Source organism: Callithrix jacchus, chromosome 17 (genome assembly GCF_049354715.1).
Source record: "Callithrix jacchus isolate 240 chromosome 17, calJac240_pri, whole genome shotgun sequence".
In the NCBI taxonomy this organism is placed as follows: domain Eukaryota; kingdom Metazoa; phylum Chordata; class Mammalia; order Primates; family Cebidae; genus Callithrix; species Callithrix jacchus.
The window spans coordinates 74671001-74694383 of record NC_133518.1 but is presented as its reverse complement, the minus strand read 5'-3'; the positions used below and the strand labels follow the sequence as shown (position 1 = coordinate 74694383).

Below are 23383 nucleotides of genomic sequence, written 5' to 3'. Positions count from 1 at the left end.
TTGGCCAAAGTGAGAAGGATGGCCAATTAGTGGGCTTGGTGGCAGGCGCCTGTAGCCCCAGCTACTCAGAAGGCTGAGGTGCGAGAATCACTTGAACCTGGAAGGTGGAGGTTGCAGTGAGCCAAGATGGTGCCATTGCACTCCAGCCTGGGCAACAAGATGGAACCATGTCTCAAAAAAAAAAAAAAAAAAAAAAAAAGACGACCTAGCCTAAAATCAAGGTGTAGGGAAACACACTCCAAGCGGCATAAAGGGTGGGTTGTGGGTTGTCTAATTCAACCGAAGAAGGGAGTGAATAATTGAAATTAGTAATCTCACCTACCACATCATTATCATTCTATCGGGATCCCAGGACCAAGGAAAAGGGACAAAGGAGTGCATCTGTCAGCCACCTCACATCAGCATCTTTAAGGCATCTACTGAAAGTCCAGTACAACACTTGCAATTACATTTCATTGGCCAGAAACTTTTCAAATGGCCGTTCCTTGCTTCAGGGGAGTCTGGAAAATGTATTTTTTCAAATTGCAGGTTGCAGTATGCTCAGCTAAAGAAATTTTTAAAAAATACCCAATCAGAAAAGAAAATTGGTGTTGAGTAGGCAACTGGCAATTGATTTGCTAGTGTTCAACAAGATGCATTATGGGTATCCCTCACTCTTGTGAAGTAATCTGATAACTTTAGGTGCTCGTTGTGATTGCTTGGTGTGTGTATAACTAGTTAATATTTAAATCATGACAATCCAGCCAGTAATTAAACACTGCAAGACTGCTGCTTTGCAAGGAAGAAAACACAAGTCATCTGATTTCTCCTTTACAAAACCTAAACCTTTCACTAAAACTCAGTTTGTCTAACTTTCATTTTTTCCCAAAATATAGGCGATAGGGCCAGGAAGAGTGGCTGTAAAAAACTACGTGCTTTTTTTTTTTTTTTTTGAGACGGAGTTTCGCTCTTGTTACCCAGGCTGGAGTGCAATGGCGCGATCTCGGCTCACCGCAACCTCCGCCTCCTGGGTTCAGGCAATTCTCCTGCCTCAGCCTCCCGAGTAGCTGGAATTACAGGCACGCGCCACCATGCCCAGCTAATTTTTTGTATTTTTGGTAGAGACGGGGTTTCACCATGTTGACCAGGATGGTCTCGATCTCTTGACCTCGTGATCCACCCGCCTCGGCCTCCCAAAGTGCTGGGATTACAGGCTTGAGCCACCGCGCCCGGCCTACGTGCTTTTAAAAAGAAAGTATCTAAGTATTTCAAGGACACTTGACTGCAAGAGAGATTTCCAGTAGGCTCTTCCTTCGGGTTTTACCCAAATGTTACCTTTCCCGACCACTCAACTTACATAAACACATTCCCTTTTCCCTGGTTCATTTATCTTCACACTATTTATCACCATACTTGTTGATTTTACTATCTGTCTCTTCTACTAGAAGGTGAGTGACTTGAAGCCAGGGCATTTTTTTGTGTTCACGTTTTTTGTGCTCACATTTTTTGTGCTCACCGTTGGTGAATTTTGTTACCGAAAATGGCCCTTAATGATGACTTCAGGGTAGCTGGCCGACAAGCCAGCTAGAATCAGTTATTTTTCTCACAGCAGCATCATGGGGCGGCTGCAGCCATTTTGGAACCTTGAGACAACACGTCGGAGGAGAAAAGGCGGGATGTTGCAGGTGGCCATGTGGAATCCTGGAAGGAGACTGAGTCCTAACGTCGTCCCTGAGCAGCTGAACACACGCGGAGCAGGCTTCTTCCAGGCTCCTTGTTATGTGTGATAAAGGGAAAGGCAGCCCCTGCCGTCTGGGAGCCGGCCTGGTTCTGTCGGCGCGGCCTTGGCGTTCTGTGGAGCATAAACAGTTTCACAGAACAGCAAATCAGACCCAACAGCAGACAAGACCACTTTGTGACTCGGTTGATAAACGCAAAAGCCAGACCACTCTAATCACGCCCACGGCCCCGTGGAGAGGAGAGTGTGGCTGATGCAGGGAATTCATTCTCTCTCACCGGAGAGTTCCGGGAGCCAGTGCCCGGAATATGGGTCCCCAGACCCCGCACTGCAGACCTGAGGGACCCGCAAATCTGAGGAACAGCTGTGTGGTGCTGGGAAGAGATACAACGCGAGGGGCCACAGAGCTGCCTTCAGACGGCACCAGGAAGCCACTAGGCTGGAGGAACGTTTTGCAGCCGTGGGTGTGGACAAGAGTGTAAGCAGGTCCCCGAACCTGGGGGGCAACGAGTGCGTTAGAGTAGGGCTGACTGGGACCTAGAGTCCGTGTGTGCCAGTAGCGAGAATGGGACAGGAGGAAGGGAGGGGTGCGGAACGTCTGGCCCCTGCACTGCAGGGAAGCACGAGGGTGGTGGCGGTCCTGGGGTCGCCTTTGGGTTGCCCCCTCTACTCACAGACAACGCACGTTCAAAACCCGGCGCGGCCACGTTCCACGGCGGAACTGCGCGGGCCGGGAGGGGCGGGACCGCTGAGGGGTCCCGGGGGCCGCCTTTGGGCGCTCACTGGGGAAGCGGGGGTTGTGGGAGCAAGTTCAAAGCCCGGCCCCGCCCGGCCTCCAGGGCCAGGAGCTGCGCGCACGCCGGGGCCGGCGCAGAGAGGGCGGCGGCTGGTGCGCGGTTGCTAAGCCCCGCGCCCCCGGAGACGTTCCTGGTGGCTGTCGCCGGGCGCTGCGCGGCGCGGGGCTGGCGGGCGGGCGGCGGGAGGGAGAGAAGAGGGAGAGTCGGCGCGGGCTCGAGGCTGCTCGTCGCGCCCCGCCTTCCCGCGCCTGCTCGGCCGTCGAGCCGCGTCCCAGCGCTGTCACCTCTGCTCCAGGCTCGCCCGGAGCCCGCCGCCCGCCATGCCCGCCGCCACTCCAGCCCCGAACCCTCCGCCGCCTCCGGCCCGGCCAGCCCCAGCCTGCCCGGCGCGGCCTGCCCCAGGTGAGTACCGAGCACCCCAGCGCCGACCCGTTCTGGGCGCCACCTTGGCGGGGGTGGGAGGGCTCGTTCGTCCGAACTCCGGACCCAGCTCCGTGCGGGAGGGAGCAGCCGTGCCAGACCCCGCGGGGGTGTACGAAGGACGGTGTGTGTGTGTGTGTGTGTGTGTGTGTGTGTGTGTGTACACGTGCGTGCGCGCCGGTGTACACCACCTGAAACTCGCTTGCTGGGGGGGCGGGGGGGAATAGCGCGGTCCGGAGCTGATTTTATTTCCCTGGCCAGCAGGGGGGCCCTTCCTGGGAAACGCGCTGGACATCTTTCAAGGTGCAGGTGCCGAGAGGCTGCAGAAGAGCGAAGGCGCAGGGAGGGAGCTTGAGCAGCTCAACATGACAAGCGCTTTCCCTAGAGTTAACCTTCTTTCATCCTCTCCACAAATCTGTAAAGAATGGAATTATCCCCATTTCTCAGATGAGAAAACTGAGGCCCACAGAGCTCGTGCCTTGCCCAGGGTCACATGGTTCCATAGTGGCCAGGCTGGAGCTGGAACCCAGGTTTCTAGAGGTCTCTGACCCATCTAAATGACAAGAAACTCTCCTTAGAACTGAAGAAACACAGAAAAACCAAAGATGATTAGGAAAAAGGATACAGGCAGAGCATTTGGGAATAAATTGAAAAAAAAAAAAAAAAAAGACCTGAGCTCGTGAAATATCCTTTCAATTAATTTCAAATATAGGACCACATTTCACTCCTTTCCATGTCTGGCTCTGGGGGCGAGGTGTGGTGAGGAAGGGAGAAGGCTGTGCCAGTGCTGGGCAGAGGCGTCTGGGGACACCTTTTCAGAGTATCTGCCTGCTGGGAGGGGGGAAGTGTGTGAGAAGTTGTGGAGGGAACTCGGTTGCTATTTGCTCCTGACAGCTAGTCATTCTGTCACCTCACCTCCTCCTTGTTGATTCCATTTCCTTTCCTTGATGTATTGTCCAAGATGACAGCTGTCAAATTAAAGCGGGGTCCCACCTTCACCATTGGCTGTCATAAAGCCTCTTGGCATTAATTAGGTGGCCCTGCACTTGGGTGATTGTATTAGGAGCTGTGTTACTGCTTACAGGGGAGATCCGTTGGGCTGACGTTGAGCTAATGATCTCAATGAGTGAGGCATCTTGAGCAATAGGCAAGCATTGTGCTTATTCTTAGGACAAAGTAGCAAGAAGCAAGACCCTCAGGAATTAAAAAAAAGAAAAGAGTATTGGGTTTGCCTCACAGCCCAGCTTTAGAAAAGCATTTCAATTTAACATTTGGATTGCCTCACTGAAGAAAGAACAAAGCGGGGCAGAAAATGATTTCTGAAAAATGCTCTGCAACTCATTTCATTTAGGTTTGAAATCATTTTGAGTCCTGTTCTTCTATGGCCAGGTTTGCCATCTTGGTGCACATTGGTACGCTGGGCGCCTTCACTCCCAGTTGTCAGTCCCTCCGTCTCTTTGTTGGAGGACGATCCTTGGGCTGCAGAGCCTATGTTTGTAGGGACCCAGAACAGTGAGTGCCTGGGAATTTACATCTCCCCTGGGGCAGCCCCTATTCAATGACTGAAGGGTACTGGAGTATAAATAGTCCAGCTCCTTTGCCCTTGATTGGGACACTCTGAAGCATGACATCCTTCGTTTCCAGAGATCCAGTGTGGAGTGGTGTCAAGTTGACATCTATGGGTCTTTGCTTGGCTTGTTTCCCTTGCTTGGCTGGCTACTCTTGTTTTACTTCTTCACCTCCCCACCATTTTTTCCTAGGAATACCTCCTAATACACTTTCATAGGAATTCTTATCTCAGGATATGATTCTAAGGAATCCAGGCAAAGACATGGACCCTTCTCACCGTAAATATGACTAACATCAGTAATAGGTAGCCCATGCTAACCTGTAGGGTGCCTTGGTATGAATTCACAAAAGATGTTCTCTTCTGGACAGATGCATCCCCATGCCCAGGCACAGGATTGGCAGGCAGGTGTTCAGTACCCACTGGCCCCCTGATCAGTGCCTCTTTGGCAGGGCACACAGTACTAGCAATCGTGGTGGCATGGTGCTCAGAAAAGCAAACAACAGAGTTGCTTAGTTGTCCCAGGATCTCGTTTCTTGGCTTCTCTTTTTTTCCCAAGAAAAAAATCCCTCAAAGGATTTCCCCCCTTTTTTTCTCCTAGTTTTATGGAAATTTCCTAAATATTTGAGTATTTCAGGCAGATGTTTTGGTTTTCTTTGGACAAGCTGGTGAAATGTCTTAGTTTCTTTCTAAAGCCAATAAAGGGGAGGAAAAGGGCTGCTTTGGCTGGTGGAATCTCAGTCCTGCAGCCTGCAGGAGGGTGGTGGTGCCTGGTCAGGAAGGGTGGGTAGGTCTCCACCAGCCTCCAGGAGCTCTCAGAGGGGTCTTGTCTTGACGGTGGGGTTACTGGGTAGGGGCTTGGATGGGCTGCTTTAGTTGGAGGCTTTTGCTTGAAGAGGTTTTCCTTTCCTTGGATCCAGGAGCCTCATTGTATCTGATCTGGCATCCTGAGTTTCCTCACGTTTTCCTTTGGTGGCTTCTTGATAATGTCTAAATTTTGCCCATCGGCTGGTAGAGCAGAGCCCCTTTTGAAGATGCATATGTGGGGGAGTTCTTTGAAAAGAATGTTTTTGTTAACTGCTTGGTAATGTAGGTCAGAAGAGGGAAATCTAGGGAAAGTGAAAGAGTGGGAAGAAGACATCTGTACTGGGAGTTGGGGCGGGGAGTTTTGCTCCATCCTCAGAGTTCCAAAGCCGCCTGGTGACCTGGGGCAAGTCACTGAACTTCACTAGGAACCTCAGTATCTTTGCCATTCATTTAACAACAATCGTCCAGCCGACCTCAGAGTGCTTTTTGATGATCAAAGGGAAAATATTTTCATGGACTCATCCAATGATTATAGAGGAAGCCCATAAAATCTTTATCCAGAGACAACTGGCAATCTCTTGGGGACAGTGGTATATGTAGAGGCATCATGATCTGGGTAGCAAGCAGTAGAACAGAGATAAGCACCAGATCAGTGGCTGCGTGAAGGGACAGGGAAGTCTCCAGAGCTGCTTGGGCTGGTTTTGAAGGCTAAATGCTGACCCAGAACTTTGCAAAGGGCAGGGTGTCATGTTGTGTGTGGTTATGGGGGTGAGTCCATCAGAACTGCCTTCACATTTGGGCTCTGACCTTTCAAACCTATGTGATCCTGAGTGAGACACCCACTTACTCTGAGCCTCAGTTTCCTTATTGGTAAAATGAGCATATACAAATTGCTCTGAGGATTTAGTGATGTAAAGCACTTACCAGGTATTATTACGAATGGAAGATATTTAAAGTTACCTTTGAAGCTGAATGGATTCTGTTTGGCTGCCTTGTGTCAGTACTTTTCAAATATTACTGGACACATGAATCTTCTGGGGATCTTATTAAAATGTAGATTCTGATTCAGGAGGTCTGGGGTGGGGCCTAAGATTCTGCTTTTCTCTCTAGCTCCTAAGTTCTTGTAGATGTTGTTTGTTTAGGGACCACATTTTGAGTGTCAGGCCCTAGGCTACTCCCTCTTGGGTAAAGTCTGAGTCCTTTGTGGGAGCTGAGGAGCGCTCTGTTTGGAGAGATGATGGGGAGGGTTCAGGCCTCCTAGGCAGGTCTGGCCTGGAGCTGGGGCAGAGACAGTTAGGAATTGCTGCTGTTGAGTAGGATGCTCCTAATGGGTAGATGATGGATCGAACCCAGCTTCCTTCAAATGACCTTGGACCAGCCTCCTGGAGGAAGCTCTTCCTGGCCAAATGGTCAAATACTGCCTGAGGATGTAGAGATGAATAAGCCATTGGCCCATCACTGCCCCTGCCACAGTGTGATGGGGGGAGTGGGTGAGGAGGGGTGAGACATAGCAATGTACGAGTATGACATGGTGAGATGAGCACTCTGTGGCCTTAAGGGTGAGAGAGAGGGAGGTAAGAGAGTTAAAAAAGGGAGGAACACTTCCTGGTGGTCATTATATCTGGACTGGGTTTTGATGGATGAATCACTGTGTCTGGGATTGGAGGAGGGCAGAAGAGTCTCATTCTAAGACTGAGGAACAGGATTTGCAGAAGTAGGGTGCCATGATGAAACAGCTTGGTGTGTTTGTTTATTGAACTAAGAGTTGTTTGGAGCATGGAGTGTGATGGGGAGGACCTGGTCAAGAGGCAGAGCTCAGTTCGTAAAGCTGTATTAGTCAGGAGGGTTTACTAAGGTTTGCTGCAGTTACAAATCAACTTCATCATTTCGGTAGTTTAACCCAACAAAGGTTACTTCTCACACACAATGTGTGTCCCTCACAGTCAACTGATAGCCAAGTTGACAGAGCTTCTCCCAGCTTTCAGCCTTGCCATCTGGAAAATGTGGCCATTGGAGTCACCAGTGCAGGAAGAGATAGCGTGAGAGAGTCTCTGGCTCTTCTGGAATGAGTGCAATGTTGCTTTTGTCCACAGCCCATTGGTCAGAACTAATTGTGAGGGGGCTGGGAAATAGGGGATGGGGGCTGGGATGGAAGAAAAGGTCAGAGAACATCAGCTCTCCCACGTATGTCTTGTTATGAAGCTTAAGCCTTATTCTGAGGCCACAGTTTCTCAAATAAATAAGAGTAGTATGGGAATTCCTTTAAATAAAAAAAAATTCTTGTAGATTCCTAGTGTTGCTTACATTATTTTTATTATAGTGCAGTTCAGATATGTAGTAGTTTTAAATGGGTCTAAACTCTTTATACTTAGAGCTATCATACAACCACGTAACCAAAACAAATGTATAAATAAAATATCAACACAGTTACAAGTCAAATACATTTGGATTAACTTCATGAATTTAATGTTTTGGATGAAGTTTATTTTTGCTAAAATGAAATCCCCATTTCTGGTTATATCAGCCGTTGTTCAGGTTCTTATGAGTTTGGCATGCGGTGTGCCACGCTACAAGTTGTATGATGGCTCCATTTGTCTCATCAGTTTCCTCTCTATATGCTAAGTCTGACTTGTTATTTTCTCATTAGCCTGTCATAATCAAAATAATATTTCTTGATACCAACTGTCTCAGTCTGTGCTGCCGTAAAAAAATACCTGAGCCTGGGTAATCTGTAAAGAACAGAGATTTATTTCTAACAGTTCTGGCAGCTGGCAGGCCATGATTAAGGCACCTGCAAGTTTGATGTGTGGTGAAGGCTCGTTCTCTGCCTGTTGCTACACACTCCAAAGGGGATGGACCTTGTGTCTTCACACAGTGGAAGGAACAGGAGCCAACAAAGGGCCTAAGCTAGTTCTAAGCCCTTTTGTCAGGCACTCATCCATTCTAGGAGGCAGAGCCCTCATGACTCAATCACTTCCCAAAGGCCCCCACCCTTCAATATCACCCCAGTGGGGACATGAATTTTCGGGGATGTTCAGACCATAGCACCTACTACAGTATAAATGCGAGAAGATATATGGCAAAATTGTGTGGCAGCACTTCTTCGTAACATGGCCATTCAGATGATGCAAAATATGTTTCTATTGATACTTAAAAAAAAGATGAATATGAAAATGAAAACAGAAATTTAAACAAAACACAATTTTGAGAACTTGTGGACCCTCCTAAAATAGGTTTGAGGATCTCCCGAAATTTGAGAAATAGGTGGAAAACTACTGGAGTGTTTAATGAAGGGGAAATAGATGACCAGCTTTATGGTTTAGAGACATCACTTTGCCCAGGGTGTGTGGGGTGGTGGAGGGGAGAGGGGAAGGCTGAGACAACAGAATCTGGGGTGGCTTGCAGGTAGCTGAGCTAAGATATGATGAGGGCAGGTGGTCAGATGTAGTTAAGGGAATAGGAGGGAGGAAGCATGGATTTGAGAGACACATAGGAGCTGGAACCTACAGGACTTGGAGGTTGACTGGGAGGGAATGGAAGGGAAGAGGAGTCAGGGATGACTCTTGGCCTTGGAGGTCGAGGGTGATTGATGGTGCCACTGACCAGGATGAGGACCACAGGTGTCAGGTATCCATGGGAAGAACAGGAGAGCTCAAGACCAGAACTGTGTTCTGCCATATTCACCATCCCATCTTCTCTCACTGATGTGACTTTTCCTGAACCAGTTTCTGAGAAACTGCTTCGTCTTGCAGTGTCTATTTTTCTCCTATAGGACATTAATTAGTGCTCATTAAGATGATTTGAATGGCTTTATTAGCCTTTCTGTTGTGCCTGCTGCTTCTGTCCTATTGGAGCAGATGGTGGCAAAATTGCCTGATTAAGCACACACTTTTTTGTTTTCTGTATGTTCAAAGGAGGTTAAAAAAGTTAAGAAAATGATGGTTGGTTCTGAGCTAGAAGCTGTCATACCATATAATGTGAGGTTAGTTTTCTGCCTTCAGTTTTTATTTTAAGAGCACAATCAACTTTCCACTTGGTGTTTTTAGACAGAGATACTGAAAATTCTCTGAGGAATGAGTAGAGGTTAAGTGATCTCTAGATAATTACATAAGAAGTAAAATGGAAACTCTGCACTTCGGGGAAGTTCAGGGCAGAGAACACAAAGCCACACAGATAGAAAAAAGTTTCACAAACCGAGAATAAATCCCCGTGGTTTCTAGAGTGAAATCTTGTGTTAATTAAAATTTTGGCATTAAATATCTTAAAATGTAACTTGGTATTTGCTTTTTGCATAAATAATTAGCCCAATGCGCCAGCTGATGGGGAGAAGCAACATGAACAGGCTGTCAGAGTGGCTTTCACTTTCCTGTTCTCACGTGAGAAACCTCTGCCCTCTCCTGGTCTCACGTGTTGTTTTCATAGCAGAGCCTCCGAGGCCCCCCAGGGAGATGTGTAGCCTCCCCTCCTCTGAGTCTGTCTGGAACTTGTGATAAAGGTTCCTGCCACCCCCAGACACCACATGCCACTTCAGGATGGCACCATGTCTTTTCATCACAGAACTCCCTCAAACTGGCAGGGTATTTCCCCTAACAGCAGTTTCCATAACCACAGGCTAGTCCAGGGCATCCTACAGGAAGTATCTCTGGGTCTCGGGGTTGGTTGGAGGACCAGATTTCCTAGCAGTAACAACCATGATTTTTTTGGGAATATCTCTTCCAGGAATGGGTTAGACAAGGCTGGTTATTCGTTTTAGTTCAGATGTTGTTTTGGTTTCACAGAGCTACAAGCAAAGTCCCCTGGAGCTTGGGCCTCTCCTGCGCCAGAGGCAATGGGTCTTGCCAGGTAATCCACGGCTCCCCATCCTTGGCAGACGCTGTCAGTCCCTGTCCATGGTCCCTGAGCACACATCTTTCCCGTTCTGGTGGTTCCCGTGCACACCACTGCAACACTGTTGGATGCTTTCTTTGGTTGCAGGGGCATGGCTGGCCCCCATCTGGTGCACAGTCCCAGAAGTGCTGGGCACTTAATTTCCTGGGAGCAGTCCTCAACCACTAATGGAGGGGAATAGATGGGTGACTGTCACAGTTTCCTTGCCACTCTGGTAGGATAATTCTGAGGCATGTTCTAGCCACTCTCCCCAGAGGTTCCCAGCAGAACTGAGCCCAGGTTGGCCATAGCAGTAATCTGCTCTTTCATGCCACCGTCCTACCTCACTTCTCCACTCTCCTCTAGTGCTTTCTGGGATCACCTCCCAAATCAACCCGTATCCTTGCCCCAGGCTGTGCTTTTGAGAGAGGCCAACCCAAGACTCTTTTGTGGTGACTGGGGTTATGTGACCAGCTCTGGCAAATGGGCTGTAGGTGGAAGTGCCATGTGTCACTTCTCATGCCAGGCCCGTACTGGGGTTCATACAAGCAAGAGACGTTTATTATGGTAGCCCTGGAGATTTTGGATATTTATCAGTTAGGGGACCTATCTGTCTGATACATGCTGTCTTTTTGGGGTGCCATCACTGATGTCAACCCATCCTCGGCTTCTCCATCCTGCACTGGTCCGTAAGAACTCTTGGGATCTGCTACCCGTGACCTCCTTTACTGCTTCTCATTTCCAAACTCCCCTCCTCTTCAGTAATTTGATTAATATTAAAGTAAAATTTATGTTTCTCTATGGTTTTTAATTCAACTGGAAGTTATTTTGGTATTATTTGTGAAATAAGAATCTAAATTCATTTTATTTCCAAATTATTAACCAGTTGTTCCAATATTGAATAAAAATCATTCATACCTACCTGGCTAGTTTGTAATCACTAGTTTGAGAATTTGATGTATAATGAAAATCACCTTTCATTATACATTAAATTCTCATATAAAGTAGTATATATTTTGGGGCTATAGTTTTTTTCTTTCCTTAAATTCTTGTGCAAGTGCCAAGACATTGTAACTGTAGCTCTGTAATATATTTTACTATCTTCATTGCTCATTACTCATTGCTCATTACTCATCTCCTTTCTGTCCTCCCTCAAAAATTGCATTAGTGCTTCAATTGCACAAAAGCTACAAATTACAAATGGGAAGACCTGATGTTCTTATTAGGCTTTTACATTCTGGAATGCGCAGTCATTTAGGTGGTTTTTTAATTCCTCTCACAATTTCTTAGTTTTCCTTATGTTGCTCATACACATTTTTTTGTTAGTTATTCCTAGCAATTTTCTATATGTTGACATGTAAATGTTATTAATATTTTCATATATTTTTTAACTTATTACAGCGACGTGAAAAGCCTGTATGTGCATATAAGCTTCACTACACATATAGAAAATTCATAGATAGTTAATATATATAATTAGTGATTTTTTTTTGCCTTATAGCTGACTACTTTCTAATTATATGTGGAAGTAAAAACATATAAAAACTATTTCATGAGAATCCATGTACTCTAATTGCCTTTTCAGGTGGCTCAGAATAAACATATAGGTATGTCCTAGAATTGAAATAAGTTCATGGAGAGAGGGAAGGATGGAGAGAAAAGATAAATGAAGGAGTTCGGTATATGATAGCAATCACAGGTTCTCACCATCACAGAGCAACTGCAGAGTTACAGGTGCCATGAAAACAACTAGCTTGGGTTAACTGTGGGTTTTCTCTTTGAGACATAATCTCTCACACATTTAAAACTTACCTGCAGCTGGGCGCAGTGGCTCACGCCTGTAATCCCAGCACTCTGGGAGGCCGAAGAGGGCAGATCATGAGGTCAAGAGGTCGAGACCATCCTGGCCAACATGGTGAAACCCCGTCTCTACTAAAATTACAAAAATTTAGCTGGGCGTAGTGGTGCATGCCTGTAGTCCCAGCTACTTGGGAGAGTGAGGCAGGAGAATTGCTTGAAACTGGAAGACAGAAGTTGCAGTGAGCCAGGATCGTGCCACTGCACTCCAGCCTGGCGATAGAGCGAGACTCCCTCTCAAAAAAAGAAACTTACCTGTAAGTGTCTCTGACTGGTCCTAGACACCACTAGCACCAAAGGAAAGTCTTCTCCTAGATGATTGACACTTGTCAGTAATAATGTGTTTACATTTTGGGTCTGGATAAGAAAAGATGATGTCAGAAGATGCCACCTCTTCAGAGGACAGACCTGGCGGGTCAGACTTTTAATGTAAAATAAAAGGTCACCACATCACTGACTGGGTCTTACCTTGTGTTCAAGTTAAGAAAACCAAAATCAGTGGACTTAATAATTTAAAAAGAAAAGAGAAACAGAAAGAAAGTACATTAGTTTGAAGTTCCTTTTTCTTGGAGTCAACTGATGCCCCTTTGATGGTTGTAGACCTCCAAGTCATCTGAATTATAAGGAAGCTCTAGTACTAGCATAAAAGTTTGCTATGCATTGGCCAGTAGAAACTTTTAGTGCTTTTTCTTTAATGCCATTAATATTAACTTAGAATCCAGAGGATTGACCATTTTCTACAAAGACTGCATAACTGAAGATGTCTTACTCGTTTTGAAGATTATATTTTTCAAAGATGTTCTGTAGCATGAATGAAAAACAGCAATGCATACTCATATGAAGAAGTGGGGAACAGGCTGGGCATCGTGACTCACACCTGTAATCCCAGCAATTTGGGAGGCTGAGGTGGGAGAATCACTTGAGCCCAGGAGTTTGAGACCAGCCTGGGCAACATAGTGAGACCCTATGTCTTTAACAATGACAACAAAATTAGCTGCATGTGGTGGCTCATGCCTGTAGTGTCAGCTACTTGGGAGGCAGAGGTGGGAGAATTGCTTGAGCCTGGGAGTTTGAAGCTGCAGTGAGCCACGATTGCACCACGTACTCCAGTCTGGGCAACAGAACAAGACTCTATCTCAGAAAAAAAAAAAAAAGAGGAAAAAAAATAAAGCACCTGAGAACCAACTAAAAAACCTCTGGAATTCCCATGTTCTCAGGAACGCTCGTTAGTCTCTTGCTTTTTTCCATTTGCTTTGTCTGCATTACAAGGCAAAGACGGCAGAGGCTTCTCGGTTCTCTTTGTGTTCCCCTCCTTGCGCTTTCTTCATTATAAGTACAAAGTAAGGGGCCGGGCGCGGTGGCTCATGCCTATAATCCCAGCACTTTGGGAGGCCGAGGCAGGTGGATCACGAGGTTAAGAGATCGAGACCATCCTGGTCAACATGGTGAAACCCCGTCTCTACTGAAAATACAAAAATTAGCTGGGCATGGTGGCGTGTGCCTGTAATCCCAGCTACTCGGGAGACTGAGGCAGGAGAACTGCTTGAACCCAGGAGGTGGAGGTTGCGGTGAGCCGAGATAGCGCCATTGCACTCCAGCCTGGGTAACAAGAGTGAAACTCCATCTCAAAAGAAAAGAAAAAAAAAAGTACAAAGTGTCTTTATTAAACTGTTTCCTTAGAAAGGAAAGTGGTGTTAGTGTTGAGGTGCAGAGGGCTAGGTAAGGAGACAGAATGGGATCTTTGTATTTTGCTCCCAACATGTTCACCTGGCCACATATGCGATGTGTGGGCTTTTAGACAGTGTTAAGTGAGCGTGTTAACAATCAAAGAAAGAACATACATGTTGGATTTTTATTCTATTGGGAGGAGGGAGTGGAGCTTTAAATATCTGCCCATCTCAGATGGAAAAAAAAAGGAAAGTTTTATATTTTCTATGCTGCCTTGAATAACTGTCAAAAAACTCTCAGCAGTTTCTGGCTAGCGAGCTGTCTCCATCTGGAGGTTGGCATTGTGTTTTCTTAACCTACAATTAACTACCATCCGCTAAAAATTCAGCCAGTAATAGTCATATGCTTTCATAGCTTCTTAAGAATTTTTTCTTAAATGTTCTTACATTTCTTTTCCTACCCTTGACGATATCAGTTTTTAGTATAAAAGTTACAAAATTAGATGCCAGGGACATCACTGATGATTACCATGAATTACTTGTTCATTGGCTCCCATATATTTGTTATCTGCTATATGCCACTGTGGTAGGCTCAGTACTTTAAATTAATTTAAATTTAAATGGAAAATAGCCCTATATGTCTAGCGGGTATGGTCTTAAACACTGCAGAGCTCTAGAGAGTTGGGGAAACAGGTCAAAGCATCAAGAAAATTGTCATATCAATGGTGATATGTGCTATGCAGAAAGAAACCAGGTTGGTGAGGGAGTGGATGGAGCAATTTGAGGGTCTCTCAGGGAGGGTCTCTTGGAGTAATGATATTAGATCCATCACAGACCTGAACAAAAGCAGGAAGGATGTTCATGAGAGAAATAGTTTCAAGACACTTCAGGTACTTCTGGATAATTATTTGCCTTTTGTTTTTAATGAAACAGAAGAGAAGGGATGTCTTCTACTTATGAATTCTAAAAATGCCACAAAACCATCAGTGCTCATTCTTACTGTAAAATATGAAGACCTTTTATAATTTTGGACAATGGTGAGGGTCTGGTTTTCCTAGAAGCAGAACCTGAGATGTGAATTCTTGTGCATGTGATTATTCAGGGACAGTGGTCTCAGCTGGAGGCACATCTCGGCCCCAGCCATGGGGAGCTCTGGAACATGCATTGTACCATGGAGTTGTCCCACCCTGGGGTAAAGGCTGAGTCTTTTATACCCCTCCCCACACTCCTGTCTGTCAGTCACTGATTATGGGCTGCTCGGGGTAAAGCGGCTCCAGTCAGCTGAAGTAACTCTTGGGAGACTTGGGTAGCGATGGGCCTTTGGCTGCCAACACATGTAAGAGCTGGGGAGGGGCAGCTGCCAGGTAAAGGAATCTGGGTGGGTACCAGTGGCATCCATGACAGTGTGCTGGTCCTATAGAATGTTGATGGCTGTGTAGCTTTAGATAAATGTGGGGGTAGAAATAGATGAAAACTCCTGTGTGCATGCTTGGATGACCAGCCAGCACATTCTGGAGACTCAACCAATAGTCTGTTTCCATTGAATACTCCTGTGGATTTATTGGGTTCTTTTGTGCAACACCTGTTCATTGCCAGCCTACCACATACGTGGCACGAAGTCTCTGTGTTTAGAATCTTGCCATGCAAGGCCCATTTATTTAGTAGACTCCATCCCAACAAATTATATATATTTGGCAAATACCATGATACAACATCACAAGAAATCCCAAAGAAGCTTAAACACAACTCCTGCAGAAGCTAAAAGCTGCTAAGGTTTATCCCTATAAAGTCTCTGAAGGCAATAGTCTGTGTTGAAACATTTGTGTCTGATGCTTTCAAAAGGCTTAGATGCCGCAGTTGGACTGTTAGAGGGAACCGTATCAGTTTCTGCCCACTGAGGTTGGCTTCTCAGCAGAGAAGCAGTTCTGCCTTGGTGCCACCACTGTCAATCTGGTTTAATCTGAATGCTGACCACATGCAGGCAACCTTATGCCTGTCATCTTGTTACAGTCTTGACAGGTATCCTGGGAGGACAGGCTAGTGATGGTCACGCAGTCTCCCACGGCAGTGAGGACTGCTGGGTGCTCCACCAGCAGAGATGCGTCGTAGGGTCGCTGCTGAAGCTCTGTGGGTCTGATTGGATGCCTGACTTCACCAGGGTATTGGTACCATGCCTTCTCTACTTTTGAATTAGAGGAAAACCAAACCCGGTCTGAATTCCCAAAAGGAAGAAACGTTTACACCTGAATCTGCTTTACCCCACATCACTCTTCTTTGTTTGGACTCTTAATACACTTAGGGGAGTTGTTTTTTAGATCATCCCATCTACAGGGATATCAGGGAAAGGCTCACGTGTTTATTACCAGCTGCAGGAACACTGTGTGACTTTATTTTGCCCAATTGGATGTTGGCTGGCTTAACAAGTAGGGCAGAGCTAAGCTGCGGCTGCTTTGCTTCGGTGTTGATGTGTCTGCGTCCTGCTCTGTTTTCTCTGGATGACCTCATGAGCCTTGCATTCTTCCATCTTATAAATGACACCCCTAAATCTGTTCATGCCATTGATCCGAAGCACTCCAGGTCTGCAGAAGGTCTGTTATAGTTCTTACTGACTAGCTGTGTGGCCTCAGGCTAGTTGCTTACCGTCCCTGGTCTACAACTGTGTCTTTCAGTTGGGGATACTGGGCTACTATCCTTTCAGTTCTAAAATGCAAAACTCTGCGCCTACACAGCTTTGGCATCCCACACACATGTCCTCTTTAGATTGGATCTGTGGTGCTACTTTTGTTTACAAAAGATGTGTATTTCAACACAAGCAGTTTGTGAGAGTTTTTACCAGCAAGTCTAGTCAATTGTGTAAATGACCATATCTTAACTATTTATGGAAAGTTATTCCTCGGTCTGGTGGATGTAAACCTCCAATAAACAGCACAGTGGAGCTATTTAGCTTAGTTTATTTCTTCTTGAGAAATAAAAAGAAATTAAGAAGGCTGGGTACGGTGGCTCACGCCTGTAATCCTAGCACTTTTGAAGGTCCAGGAGGGTGGATCACTTGAGACCAGCCTGGCCAACGTAGCAGAACCCCATTTTCACTAAAAATACAAGAAACTAACTGGGCGTGGTGGTACATGACTGTAATCCTAGCTACTCGGGAGGCTGAGGCAGGAGAATCGCTTGAACCTGGGAAGCAGAGGTTGCAGTGAGCCGAGATCGCACCACTGCACTCCAGCCAGAGTGACAGACCAAGACTCTGTCTCAAAAAATATATAAATAAAATGAAATAAAGAAGAATTGAACATTAAGATAATTAAATTAAGAAGTAAAAGAAATTTAGTTCTTCTTGAAAATTTTGGGTAATGTGCCTTTCATGGGATCCATCCATTTCATTTAAGTTGTCTCTTTTGCTGGCATAAAATTATTCATACTATTCCCTTATTATTATTTTACATAAACAGCTCCAGTGTTTCCCAAATGTATCATCTCTCCTGAATATGTACAAAGGCTATATATTTTAAAAAACATTTCTCTTCAAATTATTTTACTGGTTTGCCATTTAATTATGTGTTGGATGTGCCTTATCAAGAAGTCAAAACAGTTTAAAAACCACTTTCTAAAGAATCTGCAGGCCGTTTGCTTCCTCGTTCCTGTACACAGATGAATAACGGAAGTTTCCACCTCAGATCTCATTTATTAGACTGACTCCTCATCTGATAAATGAGGTGTGAGAGTCTTCAGATCCAGACACTGACAGATGGTTCAACTATTCCAAGTATCTTTACATCCATCTAAGAGCCATTCAAGCAGAAGTGTGAGGATGTAGAAATGAGATCGATGTGCTTCATTTCTAGAAAAAAGGAGATGGAGTGGGCTTTTAGAATGATTTCTACAGCCTCACCAGTAGGAATGGGATGTGGTGAGAGTCTGTCTAGCCTAGCGTGTTTTAAAGTGTTACATGACACAGATCAGTGGAGTCTAGTGAGGCGGCGAGGGCCTCTAGGGTTTGATAACCAGGGAGGGAAGGAAATGATGCAGTCTTGTGAGCATCATGTCAGCTGAAGGGAAAGCGGCCCCACAGTACTTGAGGGCTCCCCTTCCAAATGAGCGCATCAGAAGCACTGCCCTGAATATAGCCGAGAAAAGCAAAACTCAGCCCCAGTCAAGGTTACTGTGAATCTCCTCACTGCAAAAGACAGTTGAGATTAAAAATTCAGGCCATAGGAAACAGCAGCCTGACCTGGGAGCTGTGCCCTCTTGGAATTTTACTGAGTGAGCGATGAAGCCCCAGGGATGTGATCATGGGTGAGTTGGGAGAGTTGGGAGGAAACATTAAACCCAGGGGTGAGACTGAAAGAGAAGCTGTCCCCAGGGAGAGTTCCGTCAAAGCCAACCAGCATCGGGTGTCTCAGAGAAGGACAACGCAGGGGACAGGGTGGTGGTATCTGGAGAGGCTCCCCATACATTGGCACAAAGAGCCGCAGGTGAAGAGAATCCTGTTGGAAAAGGGAAGAGAGCCAGCCTGCTTCAGGATTTATGGAAGAAAAGAAAAACCCAAAGGCAGCATGTGACAAAATGACTGGAAAGCAGGCGGGTTCACCTGGAGGAAAAGTGGTCAGATTGTTAGAGGGAAAGGTTATTGTTGTGGTTGTTGGCAGGTCCAAGGCCTCACCAGCCCTGGGAGCAAATGAGGTCATGTTAATATTAATGCCTGGTGTGCCTGGTCAGGCCCCTGCCCATGTTCTCCAAGTGCCCAGGGCAGGATGTTACCTGTGCTCACGTACACCGTAGCTCCTGTTCCTCCTCCCTCCTGCTCCCTGCCCCTGCGGCCCTCCTGCTGTTGCTGTCTCCCCAAGGCCCCTCATCACCCTCCTCTGCTGAGGCTGCCCTGGGTCCTGGGGCCTATGCTGGGGAAGGCAGGTGGCTGGTCCTCCTCTCACTCTGTTGTGCCTTATTATCTGGATCCCAGAGCTTCACACAGGCTTTGAAACACAGCCCCTTCAACATTCTCCCTCAACCTTGTGTTCCAACAACACTTAAACCAGCTGTTCTGGGATTGGGAGCACAGGGGCAGAGGCCGTGCTGTCCCTTCTTTCTCATTGCCTCCCAGCCCTGTTGTCTCCTCCCTGGAGGCTGTGAATGCCTGTGCTCAAAACACTTCCTTCTCCATTCACCCACACCCCTGTCTGCCCATTTGGCAACTTGTACAAATAAATAGATCCTGGAAAAATAAACCCACTGCTGGGCCGAATGTGATCCTGGATCCTAGTCTGGGTTTAGTTGGGTTATGCTGCCATACTGTAAGGGCTAATGAAATAGTTGCGTACAAGTCTGAGGGTGTTATGACCTCCTCACCCTCACTGAGGGCTGCATAGTTTGGTTTCAATAACCACTTTGGCAAATCAAGAGATATTCTATGGCAGTGCATTTCAAGCAAATGTGCATCACAACACTACCTGAGGGTCTTGTTAAAATGCAGAATGTCTCTGTAATTAGGGGTGGGCTCTGAAGTTCTGCATCTCTAAGATGCTCCCAGGTGATACTGATGCCACTGGTCCACTTTGGGTAGTAAAGGGGATCAAAATACGCTACCCCCAAATATGACACTTTGTCACAAGAATTATTTTAAGCTGACGGTATTTGAGAAAGAGCAGATGCAAGAAAAGATCTCTATCCTCCCCCTATTTACGTAAAAGCAGGACATAAATTTCCCTTTGTGAAGTTATTCCTCTCACTTCTCTTGTAACAGGAGGGACTGAACAACTGTTAATCACCAGAGAGGACTCTAGACTCACATCAGCTCAGAGATGGCTCTGAGGGAAATATGCATAACAAATGTCACTAAAATAATCTTTATATTCTACTAGTTTCTCCGATATATACATATACCCCCTTTTTTTTTTAACCCATAGAAGCTCAAACCTTTTCCCTTTTTTGCCCATAGAAGCTCAAACTCTTTGTAAACTTCTCTACAAGTTTATCATTCTTTGTTAAAATGGTATATAAGTAAGTCTCTAAGTCTGACCACCTTTTTAGGATTTCCACTTCATTTCTGTGAGGCCCTTATATGCATATGAAATAAACATTTTTCACCTGTCAATCTGTCTTTTGTCAGTTTATTTTGCAGAGTGCCAATCATTTAACCTAAAGGGTACAGGAAAAAAGGTTTTTCCCCTCTTTAACAGTGGGCAAATTCTAGATCATTTCATTTGCCACTTCTGTTTGCTGTACTTAAAACCTTTTGTCGAGGGAACCATGACTGGACTTTTATTTCACTACACTAATGCCATGTGTTTATAACATATCACAAATTAATTATTAACTTTATGAAAATAACTACTTATAGGCAACTTGCACTCCCAGAAGAATACTCTGGATTTTCACTGTATATCTTTGGTGCTCAAAATGTGTCCAGGGACCAACAGCATTAGCATCACCTGGGACCTGGTTAGCAATACAGACTCCCAGGCCCCACCTAGACCAACTGAATCAGGACCTGCTCTTCAACAAGATTTGCAAGTGATTTGTGTGCATATGAACATTTGAGAAGCCCTGCTCTGTAGAACATAATCAATTGGAAATGGTAGCTTCCGGTTTAACCACTTCAGCAGGATCCTCTAAGGAGACATATCAGTGACAGCAGGGAAAAAGTCAGACCTTGTCTGTCAGTCATCTTTGGTGTCATGGGGTATCTGTAGGGTATAACCCAAATGTCCTGGGATCTCTGGAAAGAGAGGAAAATGCTTTTTGGTTTGCATGAAGCATGAGGGTTTTTCAGATATAATAAAGCCACAAGTCGGGGAAGTGGGAACTGTGATACAATGATGAGATGGGTGGCATATACTAGACCAGAGTGAGTAGGAAAACCGAGGGATGTGGGATGAGGATTATCAAGGGGGTCAGGGATAAGCTTTAAAAGTGAGGAAAGGAATGCCCACTTAAAAATACTCTTGTGAACAACTGATGCAGTACAGGAAACTCATGATAACTCCAAAGTTATGAGATGGGGCAGTCAATCCCATCTTTAAAGGTGCCTGTAGCTTAGCAAAAAAGTATCAGTCATCTGTTAGGTAGCTTAGAACAAGGCCTGGCAAATATCTCTTAGAGACCATACAGGGTTCTATGCCAGTAACCTGGGAGGCACTTAGGGAAATTGGCATGGGTAAGTCAACAGATAAAAGCCAACCCTAGACACAGGGCACTTCTGAGATAAGAGCAGAAAAAGTCTCTCTAATTACTGTTTCTGATGTCTCGGTCAATGTCACATTGGTGATAAAGAGGATAGGTAGTGAGGACGTTAATTAGAGATTGGAGTGTCATCAGTGATGACAGCCCATGAACAGCATGGCAGTTTCATTTTGCTACCTCCCTCTTAATTTCTCCAGCTTCGATCGATATAGACATTGGCCAGGCTTCTGAGCTACAAACCAGTAGCATTTCTGAAGCTTAGTGAGAGAGGCTTCATTCCAATTTTTTATTCATTTACAAAACCTTCCTTGGGGTGTTCGCATAATCAAATGTAAGTTCACAAACGTTTCCCCTGCCTCATCTCTGCATATGAGCAAAATGAGTTTGTTCCCAGGCAGCCCCTGGAAAATGCCCAGGACAAATGATTACTCAGTGAAAAGTAAAATTATTTCAGCCAGTCTTTCTCTATCTTCCATGGAAGAATAGACATGAGTAGTCTCTCAGCACTGCAGACTGAGGCCACAAGTGATTGATCTGGTGAAACCACAAAGAAATAAAAAAGTTGATAAAAGGAAAGTGTTTTCAGGGACACTTTCTGCTAGGAAGAGGGGGTTAATAATGTGCTGTTAGATGCATTGACCTTTCTTTTTCAGTCATTTTTTTTTTGTGTTGATTACTACCAGATGGTTTAAAACACCAATATTCATTTCATTTAGTACACATAATTTGTAAATGTTTATAGAAAGAGTACTTAGGTCCTATAGCAATTTTGATTATTCTCCCATTTCTTTTTCTTGTGTTATTATCGCTTTTTAGGAGCCAAGGTGAGAATTCTGAAGTTAATACTGATCACAGACATAGGTTTTCTTTGTGTGTTAATTAGACACACGAATTATTTTAAAATGACTTGGAAAAGGTAAAATCTCTTTAATTGTGATTTAAAAAGACAACATCAAAGAGATCTCTTTTATTTTTTTCTTGATGCTAAACTTGATTAGCAGCTAATCATATAACAGAGAAAAGTTATAATAATAATAAATACTTAGACAGGAAATTGGGTTATCAGTCACTTTAGTAGCCTTTCCAGCATAATAAGGTAGAGAGCTGATCATCATGGAATCAGATTATGTTACTTTATCTGAATTTTGGAAGCAGATAAGAGACCCACTTTCTGAGCACCAAACCTATTAGAGGCAATAGCATCAGGCCATGCGGCGCAGTTACTGAGTTTATTGGTTCACCCCAGAGTGGGAGCGTCCTAGGATCGATGAGCAGAAATTCTGTTGATCTCTGCAGCAGACCCATTTGATTAGGTTTGCTGGAGTGTTTCTTTTATTATCCTGTGCCTACTGTTTTTTTAAATTATTATATGAATGACAAATTCGTCCTGCTGAGTCACATATAACATCATATTCTCTTTGGCCTTGAGATCTACATGCACTTAGAGGAGTCTCAAGGTTACAGGACTTACTTTCTTTGTGAACAGGTGAAAAATAAGCACAAGTTGAGTGCTCACTCTAGGCAAAGCAATGTGCGGAACATCCTCAGTGAGGAGTTAGACGTTAATGCCATTTGGCAGCTGTTGAAACGGAGGTTCATAGGGATTAATTAACGTTCCCATGGTCACATGGCTAGTAACAGCTTGGCAGAGGTCCTCTGACCCTTGGTCAGTGTTCTTTGCACTAAAACGAAGCTTTCTCAACCTGAAAGCAATGTACTGCTGTCCCCTACCTGTATTAGTAATTCTTCAGAAATGCTACTTTGTCACATTCCCTGTGGTAGATGGATGTTTGTGATTATGTTTTCTTTTCACCTCACTTATCTAACGTATTTAGGAGCTCTTTTGTGTGATGTTTATTGGTGCTGCAATGAGCGATTCTCAATTATTTGCAGTGAGAGCTGGAAGACTGAAGCTAGATATTTGTGTTTGATGTTAGGGTTGGGGATTTGTTCCCTTAATCTTGAGTGCTTGCTCTCTGTATTGGGGCAGCGTTGGGGGGTTTGCATAAACCCTGGTGTCTACTTTTGGAGAGCTTACAGTTTAGTTGAGAGGGAGAATATTTATATTCCCACTAAGATAAGTAACAATTAGCTGAGGTGTACAGCAGGTAAAACCACATGTTCCAGATTCTTGTGCTGGGTGTTGGTTTCAGGCATTCATGCTAAATTTTGCTTTAACGAATGAGCAGGGCTTCAGGGTACGGAGCCATCACTACGAACTTGTGAGGACAGAGACGGTTTGAGAGTAGAGATGGGTCTCAGGCTTTACAAGACGGCCAGGCCTGGATGGGTTGGGGAGTGGAGGTGGAGTGGGTTGGGATTGCAAAAGGCCTTATGTGTCAAGCTGAGGAATTTGGGTTCGGACCTCAAGGAGGCTAATAAGGAGCTATTGTAGGTTATTGAGCAGATGGATGGCTTATCAAAAGCAGTGTTTGCTCTGCTGTATATGTGGGGTTAGATTGGCATTGAGGAAAGACCCTATAAACATTTGTATTTTGGTTTATTG

The 23383-nt window shown here is 45.2% G+C and overlaps 1 protein-coding gene across 3 annotated transcripts in view; it reads left to right on the top strand.

The window, feature by feature from the left end:
* DCLK3 (doublecortin like kinase 3) overlaps nt 1–23383 on the top strand; it is a 97159-nt gene that overhangs the window by 42575 nt on the left and 31201 nt on the right. The window contains exon 1 of one of the 3 annotated variants that reach the window (XM_035277866.3): nt 2588–2916. The exons of the other annotated variants lie outside the window; for them this stretch is intronic. Coding sequence (XP_035133757.3) covers nt 2835–2916 — 82 coding nt within the window. The 5' untranslated portion in view covers nt 2588–2834. Of the gene's footprint in view, nt 1–2587; nt 2917–23383 lie in introns of those variants that run through there. 3 annotated transcript variants of the gene reach the window in all.